Source organism: Pelobates fuscus, chromosome 6, assembly GCF_036172605.1.
Source record: "Pelobates fuscus isolate aPelFus1 chromosome 6, aPelFus1.pri, whole genome shotgun sequence".
In the NCBI taxonomy this organism is placed as follows: domain Eukaryota; kingdom Metazoa; phylum Chordata; class Amphibia; order Anura; family Pelobatidae; genus Pelobates; species Pelobates fuscus.
In genome coordinates, this window is record NC_086322.1 from 20,331,122 (window position 1) to 20,349,030 (window position 17,909).

The 17,909-nt window shown below is 42.0% G+C and overlaps 2 protein-coding genes across 5 annotated transcripts in view; one reads left to right on the plus strand and one right to left on the minus strand.

The window, feature by feature from the left end:
- ALMS1 (ALMS1 centrosome and basal body associated protein) overlaps positions 1–3,253 on the plus strand; it is an 80,687-nt gene extending 77,434 nt beyond the window's left edge. The window contains exon 19 of the mRNA XM_063457546.1: positions 3,020–3,253. Within this exon, the coding sequence (XP_063313616.1) occupies positions 3,020–3,064 (45 nt within the window). The 3' untranslated portion in view covers positions 3,065–3,253. The remainder of the gene's footprint in view (positions 1–3,019) is intronic.
- A 332-nt stretch (positions 3,254–3,585) lies between these two features.
- AP5S1 (adaptor related protein complex 5 subunit sigma 1) overlaps positions 3,586–17,909 on the minus strand; it is an 80,957-nt gene continuing 66,633 nt past the window's right edge. For 2 of the 4 annotated variants that reach the window (XM_063459782.1, XM_063459783.1), the window contains exons 2-3: positions 5,713–5,902; positions 3,586–4,575 (exon numbers count right to left, since the gene is read on the minus strand). In XM_063459782.1, the coding sequence (XP_063315852.1) occupies positions 4,149–4,575; positions 5,713–5,894 (609 nt within the window). In that variant the 5' untranslated portion in view covers positions 5,895–5,902 and the 3' untranslated portion in view covers positions 3,586–4,148. Of the gene's footprint in view, positions 4,576–5,712; positions 5,903–8,418; positions 8,476–9,953; positions 10,031–17,909 lie in introns of those variants that run through there. The other 2 variants (XM_063459781.1, XM_063459780.1) reach the window with 2 other exon arrangements.

A 17,909-nucleotide genomic window follows, 5' to 3' on the forward strand; every position in this document is an offset into this window, starting at 1 on the left:
ATGCTAAATCCCACCCTCTTTCTCCCCTCCTTTAATAAAATTAACCCCTTCACTGCCATTTGATCACTAACTACAGTATTTTACTATGATCTGATTTATTATTATTTTAAGTTATAATAATATATATAATAATATATTATTATAAGTTATTTTTATTAATTCATCTAAATATTTTAAAATGATATATTTAGCTAGCTGGGGTGGGTGGGTGGAAGCTACTGGGGAATTTGGTATTAGGCTAGCTAGGGGTTAATGTTAAAAGCTTTTAAAAAAGCTTTCAAAAGTAAAAAAAAAAAAAAAGTTTTAATAACATTTTAAAAAAAATTTTTAAAAATCCAACCCCCTTCCTGCCAGTTGATCACTGCTCACTGTGATCTAATTTTTTTATTTTATTTTTTACCCCTGAGGGTTAACTTTTATTATAATTTTTTAACCCTCATGGGTTAAATATATTTAATTAATTGAATATTTTAAAATTATATATTTTGCCAGCTGGGGTGGGTGGGAGGTATGGGAATTTACTGTTAGTGCTGCTTACTGCTAGTTAGGGGGTTAACGGTAAAAAAAAAAAAAAAAAAAAAAAGTTATAAAAATTGTAAGTGTAAAAACGTTTTAAGAAAGTTTAAAAAAGTAAAAAAAAAAACCATTAAAAAAATGCTCATTACCACTACACCTGGAACAAACTAGCGCACAAATGACCCCACACTAAGGTTCAAAATATGCCTTTTGAATTACACCGGGGTGTATTCTTTAATAGTATGTGTTTGTGGGGAAGTTTGAATAACCAACCATCTAAACTACTCCAAAATGAAACATGGACACATTATTTGGGGGATTTTATGACAGTGGCACATATGAAGTGTAAGAAATACTAAGCAAAAATTCTATTTTTTTTCCTCACCACAAACATTGACATAAATTGGTGAATAAATGGTGACAAGTTAAAGGGACACTATAGTCACCTGAACAGCTTTAGCGTAATGAAGCAGTTTTGATGTATAGAACATGCCCCTGCAGCTTCACTGCTCAATCCTCTGCCATTTAGGAGTTAAATCCCTTTGTTTATGAACCCTAGTCACACCTCCCTGCATGTGACTTGCACAGCCTTCCATAAACACTTCCTGTAAAGAGAGCCCTGTTTAGGCTTTCTTTAGTGCAAGTTCTGTTTAATTAAGATTCTTATACCCTGCTATGGTAATAGCTTGCTAGACCCTGCAAGAACCTCCTGTATGTGATTAATTTAGAGATTGAGATACAATTATTTAAGGTAAATTACATCTGTTTGAAAGTGAAACCAGTTTTTTTTTTCATGCAGGCTCTGTCAATCATAGCCAGGGGAGGTGTGGCTAGGGCTGCATAAACAGAAACAAAGTGATTTAACTCCTAAATGGCAGTGAATTGAGCAGTGAAATTGCAGGGGAATGATCTATACACTAAAACTGCTTTATTTAGCTAAAGTCATTTAGGGGACTATAGTGTTCCTTTAAGGCACAATATACGCCATATAAGATACCCTGGGGTGTCTGCTTTCTCAAATGGAAGCCCTTTGTGGGTTTATTATAACATTGATACTGCTGTAATGCCACAAAAAGAGACATAAGCCCATCAAATCCATTTACGAAAATTCTAACTATAGAAACTGAAATAGCCTTGTTTCTTTTATGGCATTGTAGCTTCACAGCATAGTGCCAAAGGCATACAATGGGGGTATCGTTATAATCAGCAGATATAGCTGAACACAATATGGGGTTCTGTACAGGAATAGCACACATCAACTTTACGAAATACACATTGCAAAAACCTTGTTATAGGTATATATGCCAAAATAGAGAAAAAACACAATTGTACTCCAATATTTAGCAGATATTAGCGATAAAATAGCCATGTTAAAAGTGTAAAAATAACCTAAGGTAAATAGCCTGTGCTGTCTACTTTAAACATATAGTTTTTCTGTGGTGGCTACTAAACCTACAAGACAAACATACCAACTTCTTAAATTGTTTCAAATTGAAATTTTATTTTAGTCTGAGTATTTTGTGACCTGTCACTTTCTAAATAAGCTGAAATTCTATACATATTATGTACTCTATAAATCAAGGCACAAATTAATTTATTTTGAATTACTTTTCCTAAGCTGGACATATTATGCACACATTATTATTGCCTAAACTGTGAAAAAAAAGTGTTTCGTTTTTTCCCCCCATTTCTTGGCTTATTTTTCTATTTTTTTTTTTATACTTAATGAGAATTTATATATGTATATGTGACATCAAATTAAATCCCTTTTTGTCCCCTAAAAAACAGTATATAATATGCGTCGGTGCAATAAATGAGAGAGATGCAAATTGCAGTTGAACACAAACAGCAAAAAATGCAAACATTGCTCGTGTCCTTAAGGGTATGTCCAGCTTCTGAAGCTGTGTCCTTAAGGGGTTAATGCTTACACATATTTACAAATACATATTTGCACTGTATGGAAAATGGCTAAACATTGCCACCTTCTGGCGAATTGTGAAAATGCACATTAACTCTCCAAATTGGCAACTGCTATCTCCCACCATTCTAAAAGAGACTGTACACATTATGGCAATCTTGGACTCTATGAATGTAAAGATAATCTGTTAACATGACAGGAGCAGAAAAGGGTTTATACTCAGAATAGTGGAAGTAATAACTCTAGGAAGCACATAAGGATTAATGCAAAAAAAATGGTATTTTAATGTTTTAGCTCACTTTCTATTATTTCGCTCTTCAATATAACACAGAAATGTACAGACGTGTTTTGGCTTTCTATGGTAGAGCTGTGTGTTTACCTTTATCCCTGTAATAGCGTCATTGACTGAACCCTGCTCATGCTACTACTTAGAGTAGTAACTGTGATATACACTGGGTAGAAGGAAGTGTAATGATATCCTAAAAATGATCATGTTGTGTCTTGATAGATTTAGGTACTGCACTTTGCCTTTCAGAATAAATTAAGATCTACTGATATTTTTAACTTGTTTTTCTTTTCTTTTAGAAAGTCACTAATCACATTTTAGGAAGAAAAACACCATGGAATTAAATTAATGTTAAGAGATTATTTTTTTTTACTTTAAGCAACATATAACCATGTTCCTACCTTGTGATGTGAAGACGATAGCCAATATATAAATGTTGTATGTGATGTGAGTCTAATTATGTGTGGCATTTTATGATTGTCATAGATCTATTTTTTTAAATTATTTATTATGAGATACTTGTATATTTTGGTTGTAGACTCTGTATTTTTTTCTATCTATAAATGTGTAAAGTTTTGATATTTTTTATTTACCTGGAATAGTGGAATAAAATGTAATTATTAACTTCTAAACAGGTCTCCACAGTACATTTTGTGTTTAGGTGTGGAAGGTTGCCCTATATCTTGCAATAAATCAACTGCTTTTTCTAAATACATTTGCCAGTAAATAGTCTGATTAAATCCATTGAATACTATTCTCAGTCTCAGTCCAGAACATGTAAGTGACCAGCTCTGGGCCACGACACTCTTTCCCAGTGTATTAAAATGGGGTTTATTACCTTGTGTATTTGTATCATTGATTTTTTTTTTCCCCCTTGGTAGTAATTTCAGTCTTTGTTGTGTGAACACAGAATAGAAATTGCCCATTAGATTTTGTTTTTTGAATATTTTTTTCCTTAAAGGGACACTATAGTCACCAGAACAACTACAGCTTAATGTAATTATTCTGGTGAGTTTAATCATTATATGTAGGCATTTTCATGCAATCACTGCCTTTTCAGAGAAAAGGCAGTGTTCACTCCTCAGCCACTAGAAGTGCTTCCTGGCTCAGGGCTGCACAGTAGGCAGCTCTGCATGGGGACGCTTAATTTTCCTCATAGAGGTGCATTGATTCAATGCATACCTATGAGGAGGTGCTGATTGGCTGAAAAGGTGTTTAGCCCCACCCCCTTGCCGATTTTAGCCAATCCAATGCTTTCCCCTAAATGGTGGGTTTAGCACTATAGGGTCAGTAATACATGGTTGTGTTCCCTTAAATGAATTACCAGTCAGTATTAATCACCCTCACAATTCATATAAAGACTATACAGAATAACACTGTAAGATACTACATTGAAGCCATGGCCTGTTGGTCTATGTTAGGCTGCAGTTATAGAGTCATACTCCCACTCAGTTCCTTCTCCAAAGCCTGCACGGCCTGGTGATTCAAAAAGAGCAGCTGTCCTTGAGGCATGAACTTGTCAATGCTCATCTCAATCATGTCTGCTCTCAGTAGTATATTACTGCTGTGTGTCAGCAGCTTCATGGACTCCACTAGGTATTTCACAAGCATCCTCAGTGTGCTCTCGGCCAGGGTCAGGTTCTCCTGTGCGTTGCAGATTAATGAAAAGCCAAATGAAAACACAGCCACCCACAGGACAATCTTCTCGTGTGGAAATGGGTCTCCGGAACCCAGGCTGTAAACTCCCACATCCTCTTCTTGCAATAAGATGGACTCATCGGTTAAATGAACGCTATAGTCACTCGCTGGCTTCCCAGACACCTGTCGCCTCAACAGACACATGGACTCTGTCTGCCTGCGGACAAAGAGCAGGAATTTATACCAACAATGTCACACACACACATATAATACCTACACACACAGCCCGAGAGGAGAGCTGGCTGAGCCAGTCAGGTGTAGAGAACTGGGTGGCTGAGAGTAAAAGAGAGCCAGGTCAGTTAGGCATTTTTGTGAATGAGAGCCCCCTCTGTACAGGTAGACCTGTAAATAATAGAGGGCCCACCACGGTAAAGAATAAAATATATAAATAAGGGGAGTGGTGGGTGGGATGACTTGAGACGGAACGGCCCAGGTATGGGGGGGATAGGGTTTATGTAAGTCAAACTCCTCCCACAAATACACGCCAATTACACAATCAGGGAACGTTATGGCATTGTATTCTACATACATAGACATTAATATGTAGTGGGTCCCCATTTAAAGCTACAACAGCCTCCACTCTCTGGGACGGCTTTCCCTAAGATGTCATTTGTGTCCATTTCTTTATGGATACTTGATTTTATACACCTGTGGCAATGGGTCTGATTAAAACACCTGAATTCAATCATTAAGAGATAGAAACATAGAATGTGACAGCAGATAAGAACCATTAGGCCCATCTAGTCTGCCCAGCTGTGCATGTATCTATATATAGTATATAAAAGTGGTCAAATCATTTTCCATGTACGCCTATTTTTTTTACAGTTTTCTCACCTGCAGAAACAAGGATTGTCAGAGTTGCTTCCTTGGTGAACATTGACCCATATATGACATTCCCACTGGAAAGCTCTGTTTGCTGCAGTGGGTGCCAATCATGGTTTTATTGCATGGCTGCCACTGCATTGGTATAAGAGGACTGACATCCAGGACTTTGGGATTCAGAAATAAAATATCATGGTTGAAATTGTCGTGTTTGCGGTAAATCTCCAAGATGTGCTGTTACTGCAGTGAGCTTTGCCTAGGTCAATTCTCAGCCAATTACAGCCCTGCACAGCTTTATCGCCAGAGAAATGATTTTTGGGAATTGTAGTTCTGCTGTAAGTTTGTAGTGCAAAACACTACTGAACTACAACTCTCAAAACGAAGGCATGATATGCAGAAAAGAGAATATGGTGTGTTGGCAGGGGGAGAAAATGTGGATGTCATACCATTATGACAAGCCCAGTTACCTTACCTGGCTACTACAGCAACCCGCTCCTTCCGCCTGAGTCTCACTTTATCCAGACCATATTCCTCTGACTGCAGCTTGTCATCTGGCAAATCACAGCTGAAGATCCTAGAATATAGCACTTGGCTTAACTTGGGACTTCCATTGGGCCCAGGGCCCAGAGTGTGAATGATGAATCCGTAGACCATGGTGTACTCTGGAGGAAAATAGAATGATTAAAAACAAACAGTGTACATTCACCTGTGTGTAGATAGCAAACACACTTAATGGGTATTGGGTGAAACACACACACAGATTACCCTTAAATTAACTGTATTGTAGACAAAGGATTCCTCTTATATCCTCAAGGCAATAACAACAAAGTACCAAAGAAATGGCAATCTACAATACAGAAATAATAGAGGAGGACATAGCGCAATACTGTTGCAAACTAATAAAATTGTGGTTTAAATGATTGCACTCACAAAAGGCAGTTTGATTGAAGGCACATCAAATATACTGCTCTGACGAGTTCAGGACTTGTAGACCATCAGAATCATGCATAAGAGGGAAGAAATAAAAAATATAGTGCAGAGTATCCGAGTAAAAAAAGACACAATTTATTCACAAACGCACTTACAGAATTGCAGTGTCAAATAGGCACATCAAGGTTTCAGATGAGATGATACATCCCAGTGGAGAAATCCAAAGGAGCAGAAAAACCAGGTGCATAAATAAAATCAACAATATAATAAAAATTAAAAAAACTCTAGCACTAAAGGAAAAGCCCTACGCGTTTCGTTCATAGAATGAACTTCCTCAGGGGCATCAGATATGAAGTCCTCCAAATGCAGGCATGAAAAACAAGTCCAGGGACCTTCCTTTTAAATCCGTCCGGTTTGGCGCGAAACAGCCGACTCCGCCGCTTACTTCCGGGTTCGGACTACTTCCGGTTGCGTCATGCGTTCCGGAAATGCTGTCCAAGCCTCGGTTTCGTTCCGTTAGTCAGTTCGGAGTTAGGACAAAGGGAAAGTCCCGTTATACTTGGGCATTTAAACCCACAAGTCCATAATGAAAGAAACATATGTATTAGATAGAATAGCAGCATATCAGATTATACCAGGAACAGTAGATAATGCAATTACAAAACTGATACTAATGTAAAAAACCATTGTGGAACCCATAATTGGTGTAAAAAACCTTTGGGGGAAAAAGTGAAAATAATAATAAAGTATAATAAAGTATCTGAATAAAAATAATAAAATATATATAAATTAAGCCTAATCTGTTCAATTTATAAAATTTAAACAGACCAAACCCAACGATATATAAAAAATTAACAACAGATGAGTAATAAATAAAAGTGAAAAATAAAATAAAAATAAAAATAAAAATAAGAAAAATTGAACAAATAAACAATTACAGAAAGCAAATCAAATCAAAATCGACATTTAAACCCATTGGTATACTTTATTATTATTTTCACTTTTTCCCCCAAAGGTTTTTTACACCAATTATGGGTTCCACAATGGTTTTTTACATTAGTATCAGTTTTGTAATTGCATTATCTACTGTTCCTGGTATAATCTGATATGCTGCTATTCTATCTAATACATATGTTTCTTTCATTATGGACTTGTGGGTTTAAATGCCCAAGTATAACGGGACTTTCCCTTTGTCCTAACTCCGAACTGACTAACGGAACGAAACCGAGGCTTGGACAGCATTTCCGGAACGCATGACGCAACCGGAAGTAGTCCGAACCCGGAAGTAAGCGGCGGAGTCGGCTGTTTCGCGCCAAACCGGACGGATTTAAAAGGAAGGTCCCTGGACTTGTTTTTCATGCCTGCATTTGGAGGACTTCATATCTGATGCCCCTGAGGAAGTTCATTCTATGAACGAAACGCGTAGGGCTTTTCCTTTAGTGCTAGAGTTTTTTTAATTTTTATTATATTGTTGATTTTATTTATGCACCTGGTTTTTCTGCTCCTTTGGATTTCTCCACTGGGATGTATCATCTCATCTGAAACCTTGATGTGCCTATTTGACACTGCAATTCTGTAAGTGCGTTTGTGAATAAATTGTGTCTTTTTTTACTCGGATACTCTGCACTATATTTTTTATTTCTTCCCTCTTATGCATGATTCTGATGGTCTACAAGTCCTGAACTCGTCAGAGCAGTATATTTGATGTGCCTTCAATCAAACTGCCTTTTGTGAGTGCAATCATTTAAACCACAATTTTATTAGTTTGCAACAGTATTGCGCTATGTCCTCCTCTATTATTTCTGTATTGTAGATTGCCATTTCTTTGGTACTTTGTTGTACTCTGGAAACACATTAATATCAGTAAACAATACTTAGAATCACATCACAGTCCTATATTAGCTGTCGTGTACCCGGAAGTACGTATTAAATGAGAATAGAAAGCTTATCTTTGCTCTGAATTATGAAGAACCTGTATGAGATTACAAATACTGGCAATGTGCGCCGGCACCGGGCATAGTTTGAGACAATGTGCATGTTTTCACTATACTCACTAAAACAACTTTAGTTTAACAAAGCTGTTTTAGTGTATAGATTGTGCCTCTGAAGTTTCACTGCTCAATTCTCTGCCATTTAGGAGTTAAATCACTTTTGTTTCTGTTTACAGAGCCCTGGTTACACCTCCCCTGGGTGTGACTGACACAGCCTGCATGAAAACAAAATGGTTTAATTTTCAGATGTAACTTACTTTAAAAGTTTGTACCTCCTGTTCTGGAAATTGAACTTTAATTTCATATAGGAGGTTTCTGCAGGGTCTTACAAGCTATTAGCAGAGCAGGAGGTAAGAAATTCTAAATTAAACAGAATTTGCATTAAAGGAAGTATAAACATTAGATAACTCTTTACAGGAAGTGTTCAGGAAGGTTGTATAAGTCATAAGCAGGGAGGTGTGACTAGGGTTCATAAAAAAAGTGATTTAACTCCTAAATGGCAGAGAATTGAGCAGTGAGGCTGCAGGGGCATGATATATACACCAAAACTGCTTCATTAAGCTAAAGTTATTTTGGTGATTATAGTGTGCCTTTAAGATAAGTGCAGGTAAGTGGCTATTCCTTCCACAGAGGGCTAGATGAGAAGGAGATGCAGAGAGAAGATGTAAACATAAATAGTCATTACAAAGTAACATGTAACAGGGTCAGATTACATGAAGCATTATATATCGCAGGGTTAGCTGTCTGCTTGGGCTCAGCACGTTCTGTTGATGACATTAAGGTTACTAGCTGATCATTGGGCTCAGAGAACTGAATGGACACAATGTTAATCTGACCCAATGTCACACAATCCAAACAATAAACAGTATTACCAGTTACTCAGTAATTATTTATTATATCATCATTTTATAAATTACATCCATGGGTCTTATAGTCACCGAACTACAATTATAGTGAATGTTTAGAGCTGTGTCTGGCAAAGGGTTATAGGTGTTGATGTGGTGTGCACGGGGTTAGAGTTGTAGTGAACAGCAGCTGTGACCTGTGAGTGATGAGAGTTGAATTAGTGAGCAGCAGCTGTGAGTGATGAGAGTTGTATTGATGAGTTATCGGAAGTACAGTGCTGGGGTATGTGGTAGTGAGCAGTAGCTGGGAGTTGCAGTAAAAAACAGTCAGGATGATGGGAGTTGTAGTAGTAACCAGCAGTCAGGATGATGGGACTTGCAGTAGTAACCAGGCAGCAGTCAGGATGATGGGAGTTGCAGTAGTAACCAGCAGTCAGGATGATGGGAGTTGGAGTAGTAACCAGCAGTCAGGATGATGGGAGTTGCAGTAGTAACCGGCAGTCAGGATGATGGGAGTTGCAGTAGTAACCGGCAGTCAGGATGATGGGAGTTGCAGTAGTAACCGGCAGTCAGGATGATGGGAGTTGCAGTAGTAACCGGCAGTCAGGATGATGGGAGTTGCAGTAGTAACCGGCAGTCAGGATGATGGGAGTTGCAGTAGTAACCGGCAGTCAGGATGATGGGAGTTGCAGTAGTAACCGGCAGTCAGAATGATGGGAGTTGTAGTAGTAACCGGCAGTCAGAATGATGGGAGTTGTAGTAGTAACTGGCAGTCAGAATGATGGGAGTTGTAGTAATAACCGGCAGTCAGAATGATGGGAGTTGTAGTAATAACCGGCAGTAAGGATGATGGGAGTTGTAGTAATAACCGGCAGTCAGGATGATGGGAGTTGTAGTAGTAACCGGCAGTCAGAATGATGGGAGTTGTAGTGGAAGATCTCACTCACGCGGACGTTCTATTCTGACAGCGGGAGTTGCGATACAGACTGCGAGTCACATGACACGGTCAGCTGATACCCGTGACGCAACCGGAAGTGTGTGGTGCGTTCCAAGCTTTGTACTGATCTGCACATACAGCTCAACAATATCTCCATGGTGATAACTGACAGGATATCAGCGCCCCCTGCTGGTTACTGAGAATAAATCAGCGCCCCCTGCTGGTTACTGAGAATAAATCAGCTCCCCCTGCTGGTTACTGAGAATAAATCAGCTCCCCCTGCTGGTTACTGAGAATAAATCAGCTCCCCCTGCTGGTTACTGATAATAAATCAGCTCCCCCTGCTGGTTACTGATAATAAATCAGCGCCCCCTGCTGGTTACTGAGAATAAATCAGCTCCCCCTGCTGGTTACTGAGAATAAATCAGCTCCCCCTGCTGGTTACTGAGAATAAATCAGCGCCCCCTGCTGGTTACTGATAATAAATCAGCTCCCCCTGCTGGTTACTGATAATAAATCAGCACCCCCTGCAGGTCACTGATAATAAATCAGCGCCCCCTGCTGGTTACTGAGAATAAATCAGCGCCCCCTGCTGGTTACTGAGAATAAATCAGCGCCCCCTGCTGGTTACTGAGAATAAATCAGCTCCCCCTGCTGGTTACTGAGAATAAATCAGCTCCCCCTGCTGGTTACTGATAATAAATCAGCTCCCCCTGCTGGTTACTGAGAATAAATCAGCTCCCCCTGCTGGTTACTGATAATAAATCAGCTCCCCCTGCTGGTTACTGATAATAAATCAGCTCCCCCTGCTGGTAACTGATAATAAATCAGCTCCCCCTGCTGGTTACTGATAATAAATCAGCTCCCCCTGCTGGTTACTGATAATAAATCAGCACCCCCTGCAGGTCACTGATAATAAATCAGCTCCCCCTGCTGGTTACTGAGAATAAATCAGCTCCCCCTGCTGGTTACTGATAATAAATCAGCACCCCCTGCTGGTTACTGATAATAAATCAGCTCCCCCTGCTGGATACTGATAATAAATCAGCACCCCCTGCTGGATAATGATAATAAATCAGCGCCCCCTGCTGGTTACTGATAATAAATCAGCGCCCCCTGCTGGATAATGATAATAAATCAGCGCCCCCTGCTGGTTACTGATAATAAATCAGCTCCCCCTGCTGGTTACTGATAATAAATCAGCACCCCCTGCTGGATAATGATAATAAATCAGCGCCCCCTGCTGGTTACTGATAATAAATCAGCTCCCCCTGCTGGTTACTGATAATAAATCAGCTCCCCCTGCTGGTTACTGATAATAAATCAGCACCCCCTGCTGGATAATGATAATAAATCAGCGCCCCCTGCTGGTTACTGATAATAAATCAGCTCCCCCTGCTGGTTACTGATAATAAATCAGCACCCCCTGCTGGATAATGATAATAAATCAGCGCCCCCTGCTGGTTACTGAGAATAAATCAGCTCCCCCTGCTGGTTACTGAGAATAAATCAGCTCCCCCTGCTGGTTACTGATAATAAATTGCACCCCCTGCTGGATAATGATAATAAATCAGCTCCCCCTGCTGGTTACTGATAATAAATCAGCTCCCCCTGCTGGTTACTGATAATAAATCAGCACCCCCTGCTGGATAATGATAATAAATCAGCTCCCCCTGCTGGTTACTGATAATAAATCAGCCCCCCCTGCTGGTTACTGATAATAAATCAGCTCCCCCTGCTGGTTACTGCTAATAAATCAGCTCCCCCTGCTGGTTACTGATAATAAATCAGCTCCCCCTGCTGGTTACTGATAATAAATCAGCCCCCCCTGCTGGTTACTGATAATAAATCAGCTCCCCCTGCTGGTTACTGATAATAAATCCGCTCCCCCTGCTGGATACTGATAATAAATCAGCTCCCCCTGCTGGTTACTGATAATAAATCAGCTCCCCCTGCTGGTTACTGATAATAAATCAGCACCCCCTGCTGGTTACTGATAATAAATCAGCGCCCCCTGCTGGTTACTGATAATAAATCAGCGCCCCCTGCTGGATACTGATAATAAATCAGCTCCCCCTGCTGGTTACTGATAATAAATCAGCTCCCCCTGCTGGATACTGATAATAAATCAGCTCCCCCTGCTGGTTACTGATAATAAATCAGCTCCCCCTGCTGGTTACTGATAATAAATCAGCTCCCCCTGCTGGTTACTGATAATAAATCAGCTCCCCCTGCTGGTTACTGATAATAAATCAGCTCCCCCTGCTGGTTACTGATAATAAATCAGCTCCCCCTGCTGGTTACTGATAATAAATCAGCGCCCCCTGCTGGTTACTGATAATAAATCAGCTCCCCCTGCTGGTTACTGATAATAAATCAGCTCCCCCTGCTGGTTACTGATAATAAATCAGCTCCCCCTGCTGGTTACTGATAATAAATCAGCTCCCCCTGCTGGTTACTGATAATAAATCAGCTCCCCCTGCTGGTTACTGATAATAAATCAGCGCCCCCTGCTGGTTACTGATAATAAATCAGCTCCCCCTGCTGGTTACTGATAATAAATCAGCTCCCCCTGCTGGTTACTGATAATAAATCAGCTCCCCCTGCTGGTTACTGATAATAAATCAGCACCCCCTGCTGGTTACTGATAATAAATCAGCTCCCCCTGCTGGTTACTGATAATAAATCAGCCCCCCCTGCTGGTTACTGATAATAAATCAGCTCCCCCTGCTGGTTACTGGTAATAAATCAATGCACCCCTGGTGGTTAATGATGATAAATTATTGCATCCCCTGGTGGGGGACCACCTGGGGGCATGCTGATTTATTATCAGTAACCCCCTTGGGACGTGATGATTTATCAGTGCATGCCCTAGTGGTTATTGGTCAGTACAACAGCGCACCTCCTGCTGGTTACTGGCGACCATACAGTGCACTCCCGGTGGTTATTGGTCAGAATATCAGTGCGTTCCTTGGTGGTTATTGATAGAAGTCACTTCGGTCACTTAAGACGGGATTGTTAAAACACATAGAATCCTATTCTGTCACCCCGAGTAACTGGACGACACAAGGTTCAAGGGGTACAACAACAATTGTATTGGCCACACTCAACTTTATACTTTTTTCCCATGCAAAGGTTGGACACCACACAAGGACATTGTCCCCTCCCAGGATCCTCCCCCTCCAGGGGTCCCAGCGCTGGACAGGAACTTTGGTCCCTTTGTCCCTTGTTCCCGCCACCCCAACACAGGTCTTCCCACTTCTGGTGACAGGGGGTCTTCTTCCCATAATCCTCTATGTGGGAGAGGGAGGGGTCGTTGTCCCTTTGTCCCCAGACACAGAACTTCCGCCACTCAGGGTCTTCTTCACAAGAGCCTCTGTACCAGAGTGTCCCAGAGCGGGAAAGACTCCCGCCTCTTGGGCTCCAGGCACAGAAAGCCTGTCAAACCTGCTATTGTCCCCAAAGGATGTCCACACCAAGCCCAGGGACCTCCACAACGGTACCTGTTGTGAACAGCCCCCTGTGGCGAAACCGACCTTGCCACGTGTCCTTGGAGGGGGCTGCTTGCCCGCCTCTTGCCTTTGGACTATGGACCAGACTTTATGTGAATGTGTTAACCCAGATAGCTATGCCATGGAGCCCATTCGTGTAGTTAAAGACTTCGGCTCCATGGCAATTGAACTGTGTGAATAGGATCTGCGCGCTATTCGGTAGTTTTGTGCGCTCAGATCCCAGCTATCTGGGGATATGTGAAATGTCTGTGTGTTATGTGTAAAAGGTGACTTTCTGTATTTTAAAGTGTTTTACTGTCTTTGTGTCCCCATGTTCTCAATGGAGTCTGTCTGTGTCCTGGGAGGTAATTGGATTACTTCTCCAGGAGAGAGGGCTCTGTAAAACCGGTCTGAGCCGGAAAGCCATGCTGGCAGGGGTTTTAAAAGATACTTTACTAACTTTTGAACCCCTGGTCTGATTCCCCTGAATGGATTGATTGTGGATATGTATTTTTATGTGAATGTGATGTATGGTTTTAGAGTTATGAAAGTTGGGTAGAAAGTATGTTTTAACTGTATGTATAATTGAGTTTCCTCTCAGGATAAGGGGAGGGAATATGTGGGATGTAACAGATGTGTGAGTGGTTGTTTTATACCTCCCTGTGGGTGGACCTGTATTTGTAACAACTGCAATAAAAACCAGGCTGAGTGTGCCAGCACCTCAGATTCTGCTTGACCCTCAAAACAAAGTGTCGTCTCGTTATTGGGGGAATTGGATTGTATGCGGACTGCCAGGAGTGTAAGCGGATTATATGCTTTTCCTGTTCAGCTATTCCAGGGTTCGTGTGTTTCCAGTTCGGGAGTTGGAAGATTTGTACAGTTTGCAGTTCGGGAGATTGGTGCTTGCAGTAGCTGCTGGTCTATGGGAAAGGGGATTATCGCCTAAACGGTTTTTATCCCCTTCTGAGCGAAACGGTCCGTTACACTCCCGTTCGCAGGGTCCCTGTGTGAAACCAGGCAAGGGAAGAGTCTCCTTTGTGGATGCGAATGGTCCCCCTGGTCGGCGCCCGTTTATACGAACGGCAGCCACCCGTGGAACCACTCATTAATTGCTTCCCTTGTGGTTTCACACTTTTTGCAAAGTGTTATTGTGGTTTCGCACTTATGTTGCAACTTGTAGAACATTCTAATTGATTGGTGTGAACATTCCAATGGGCCCTGGGTGGTCCTCGCTCAGAAACGAACTGGGAAAGTTTGGTACACGAACGAGGAGGGAAGCAGTTCACAGATGCTCCCCTTGGATGGCGGCCAGCGATACAAACGGGCAGCCACCCAGGGGAGACACACACCAAGGCTTCCCTTGCAATTTTGGCAGCAGGTCGAGGTGTGAACGTTCTAAATCAACATTCTCAATGAGATATTAGGGTGGTCCCCGTTCAGGAGATGAACGAGTTCCGTTCGTATGAGCTCCCCCAAACAGAGAGCAGGCAAAACACACGAATGGTCACAAATACATGGGGAAAGGAAATACAGGCAATAACATTAAGACAGATCACAGACAGGTAGCGGTCTCACCACAGAGCTTATTCGCCAGAACAACATAAAACCTCACTTGGTTACAGTTCAGATTACCAGTTTATGTATGGGATGCTTGGATGGATAGGTGGCTGGGTAGATATATTTATGGGTGGATGAATGGGAGGGTGGGGCGGTGGTTGTGTTTGTGGATACACCCCAACTGCTATGAAGGGTGGAAAGCACAACCGTATGGGAGTTGAAGTTCTACAGGAAGTCTACAACCAGAGTTTGGTGCAGGCACGCTTGATAAAGGCCTCTGTGTAGGCCAAAACGGTGCAGTTTTTGTTTCAATAAATCTGCCTTCCTGCAGTGCCTGGACCTAAATTATTTTATCTACAAAAACTGGTGTGGCGGACCTTATACTATCGCATTCAGTTGCCCGTACCTGTTCTGAAGTTTTCTGAACATACCCTCGTTTTGCAGCCTAAGTCCGCTGTATAACTTTATTTGACTGTTCGTACCCCTGTTCGTGGCCCGAATGGAAGATGTGTGGTCCCCCCTTTTATACCCTTTGAACACCGACCATCCCTGGCTCATTAACTTCAAAGGATAAATTAGTTTGAGTGCTTTTCTTGGTTATTCATATAACCGAACACATGTGCTCTAGTGAATGGCGGTCATTTTGTCTCCCGAACACAGGTTATAGGGGTACATGGCAGTCGAATGTCTGGACTGGAACTCTTTGGCAGCTACACGATCCCGCGAACTGCAGAGAAAATTGTACCACTGTCCGTTTCTCTCCCAGACAAGTTAGGAGAATGCTGTTCGGAGGAAAGTCAGGGTGAACGTTCATTCCTGTAAAACTATTTGGGGCGTTCACCTCATGACTGGCCGGTCAGAACTTTACCCAAATGGTGATTCAGTTCTACGGAATGGAAGATAACTGAAAGATAATGGAGTTATCCTTCTTTTGACTCCATTATCTCCCAGACAAAGACACCTGGGAAGGGTTTGTGCTAAGTTTAATAAAGACCCCATGCTGGGGGTCTGCGCATAAAAAGCCAGTTGCGGCTCAATAAACCTCAGTTGACTCCCAGAACTGTGTGTCATCCACTGGGGAAATGGGCTATAATCACTAAGTAGCGCTTTGTTCCAGCTCAAGAGGACTTCAGTGGAGGAAGTCGGTCTCAGGATCGCAGCTCCGCTACAACTGGGATTTGCCAACCCTGGCCCTGATAAGCACCTGGATTCCTAAGTGTGAGTGCAGTGTCCGGCGTTTGGGAATTACCACAACCTGAGTTAGATGGTCAACCTTTCCTGGACCGTATCCGATATGCCCACTAGATGGCGCCATAACCCACAGCATGTCATGCTGGAGGCCTGGGATCAATACTCAACACTTATAACATGCACAAACAGGAAGAGCGCTGGTTGGGGAAGGGTTTATTTTAGCAGAAGTGTTTGTTGTTTTTGCCTGCCCTGATTACCAAAGGAAGGAAGTTGTTGATTCAACAGTTAGCGGTTTCTGTGGATTTCAAGCAAAGTCCTTTCATGGGGAGAATGGAGGTTGTAAATCATAGAACAATGACTTCCAGTAACAGACATGGCCACACTGTTAACCCTACGAGTACGTGTTATAGAGAGGGATGGCTTCACTCACAATTAAAAATGTCTGGGATTTATCATTTGTCAGTATAAAAAATAATAAAACTAAAGCACTCGGTGACATGAGGTGCAATGTGGGTTAATTCAGCCATCAAACAAAGCAAGCAACGTTTCGATACGCTGTGTGTCTTTTTCCAGCCATCGTCAATGAGTTAAAAATTAATTGTAAATTGTAGTTACTATGGAGGGATATCAGCCACTAAATGTGTTTGTCTATGATAATAACAAGGCCGATCGCATTTTGGAACAAGTCGATACCCAAGTCGATTTCTTGTATACCCCGTCGGATGAAACACCGAGCAATGAATGGGAGAAGTAAAAGTTAATTGGCTGTAAATTCTGTTCTCTAACATTGGCCGAATACCTTAAAATGCAGAGATCTATGTGTCACATTAAAAGCAACCCTCAATTATCGTAACAAGTATGAAAGAATACAAAAGACGAGTTGAACGTTTTCTTAAATGCAATTGAACGTTTGATGTATTAGAGCTCACAAGATAAAGATGATTAAAAGCATCCATGTTGGGGGCGGGGCCTTGGATCCAACATGGCTGGACACATTCCCCAGTATACGCCCATGGTTACTTTTTGCAGAAATATCTGTGTGAAAAACTTGATTTTTGCATGAGCCTTGAAGAGCTACTGGAGAATGTTTGTAATGCCCAGCGCATCCTTTTGATCCCGGTTCGGGGAGAGCTGTTGATTACAATCCACAGCAGAATCTAAGGCTAATTGACACAGAAGCGCGAATAGTTGGGGGAAGCGTCCGTCTCCAGACAAGAGGCGCACCTGTGGCGAAACCAACCTCGCCACTGTAAACTGGAGAAGCCTGGTTGCTAGCCTCCTTCCCTGCGACTATGGCCCTGCAGGCTAAGCCTTTTATTTTCCCTGCAGAAAGGCGTATTCATGCCTTTCTGCCGGGGTGTTCGGTAGATTTTATTTACCGAACAAACTACCGAATGCCCGACCACCTAGGAGCTGGAGTGTGCCGCCAATTGACCTCCCTGAAGCTGCGGTTAACCGCAGCTTAATTGACCAACGCTGGGTGGCCTTTGTTCGTCAAACGAACACATGGCGGCGGCCATCTTGAACTCCCGAACAGCGGTGTTCTGCCGTCGAGTGTCTGGAACTAAAATCGGACACTCGACTAGGCAAACACCGCTGAGACCTCCAGACTTCCATGGGTTCGTGCCAAAACTACCGAACGGGCCGCGAGGGGATTACAATGAAGGCAATCAACAGCTATTGCATTCGGTACTTTCAGCCGGTTATACCCATGAACAGAGACCAAC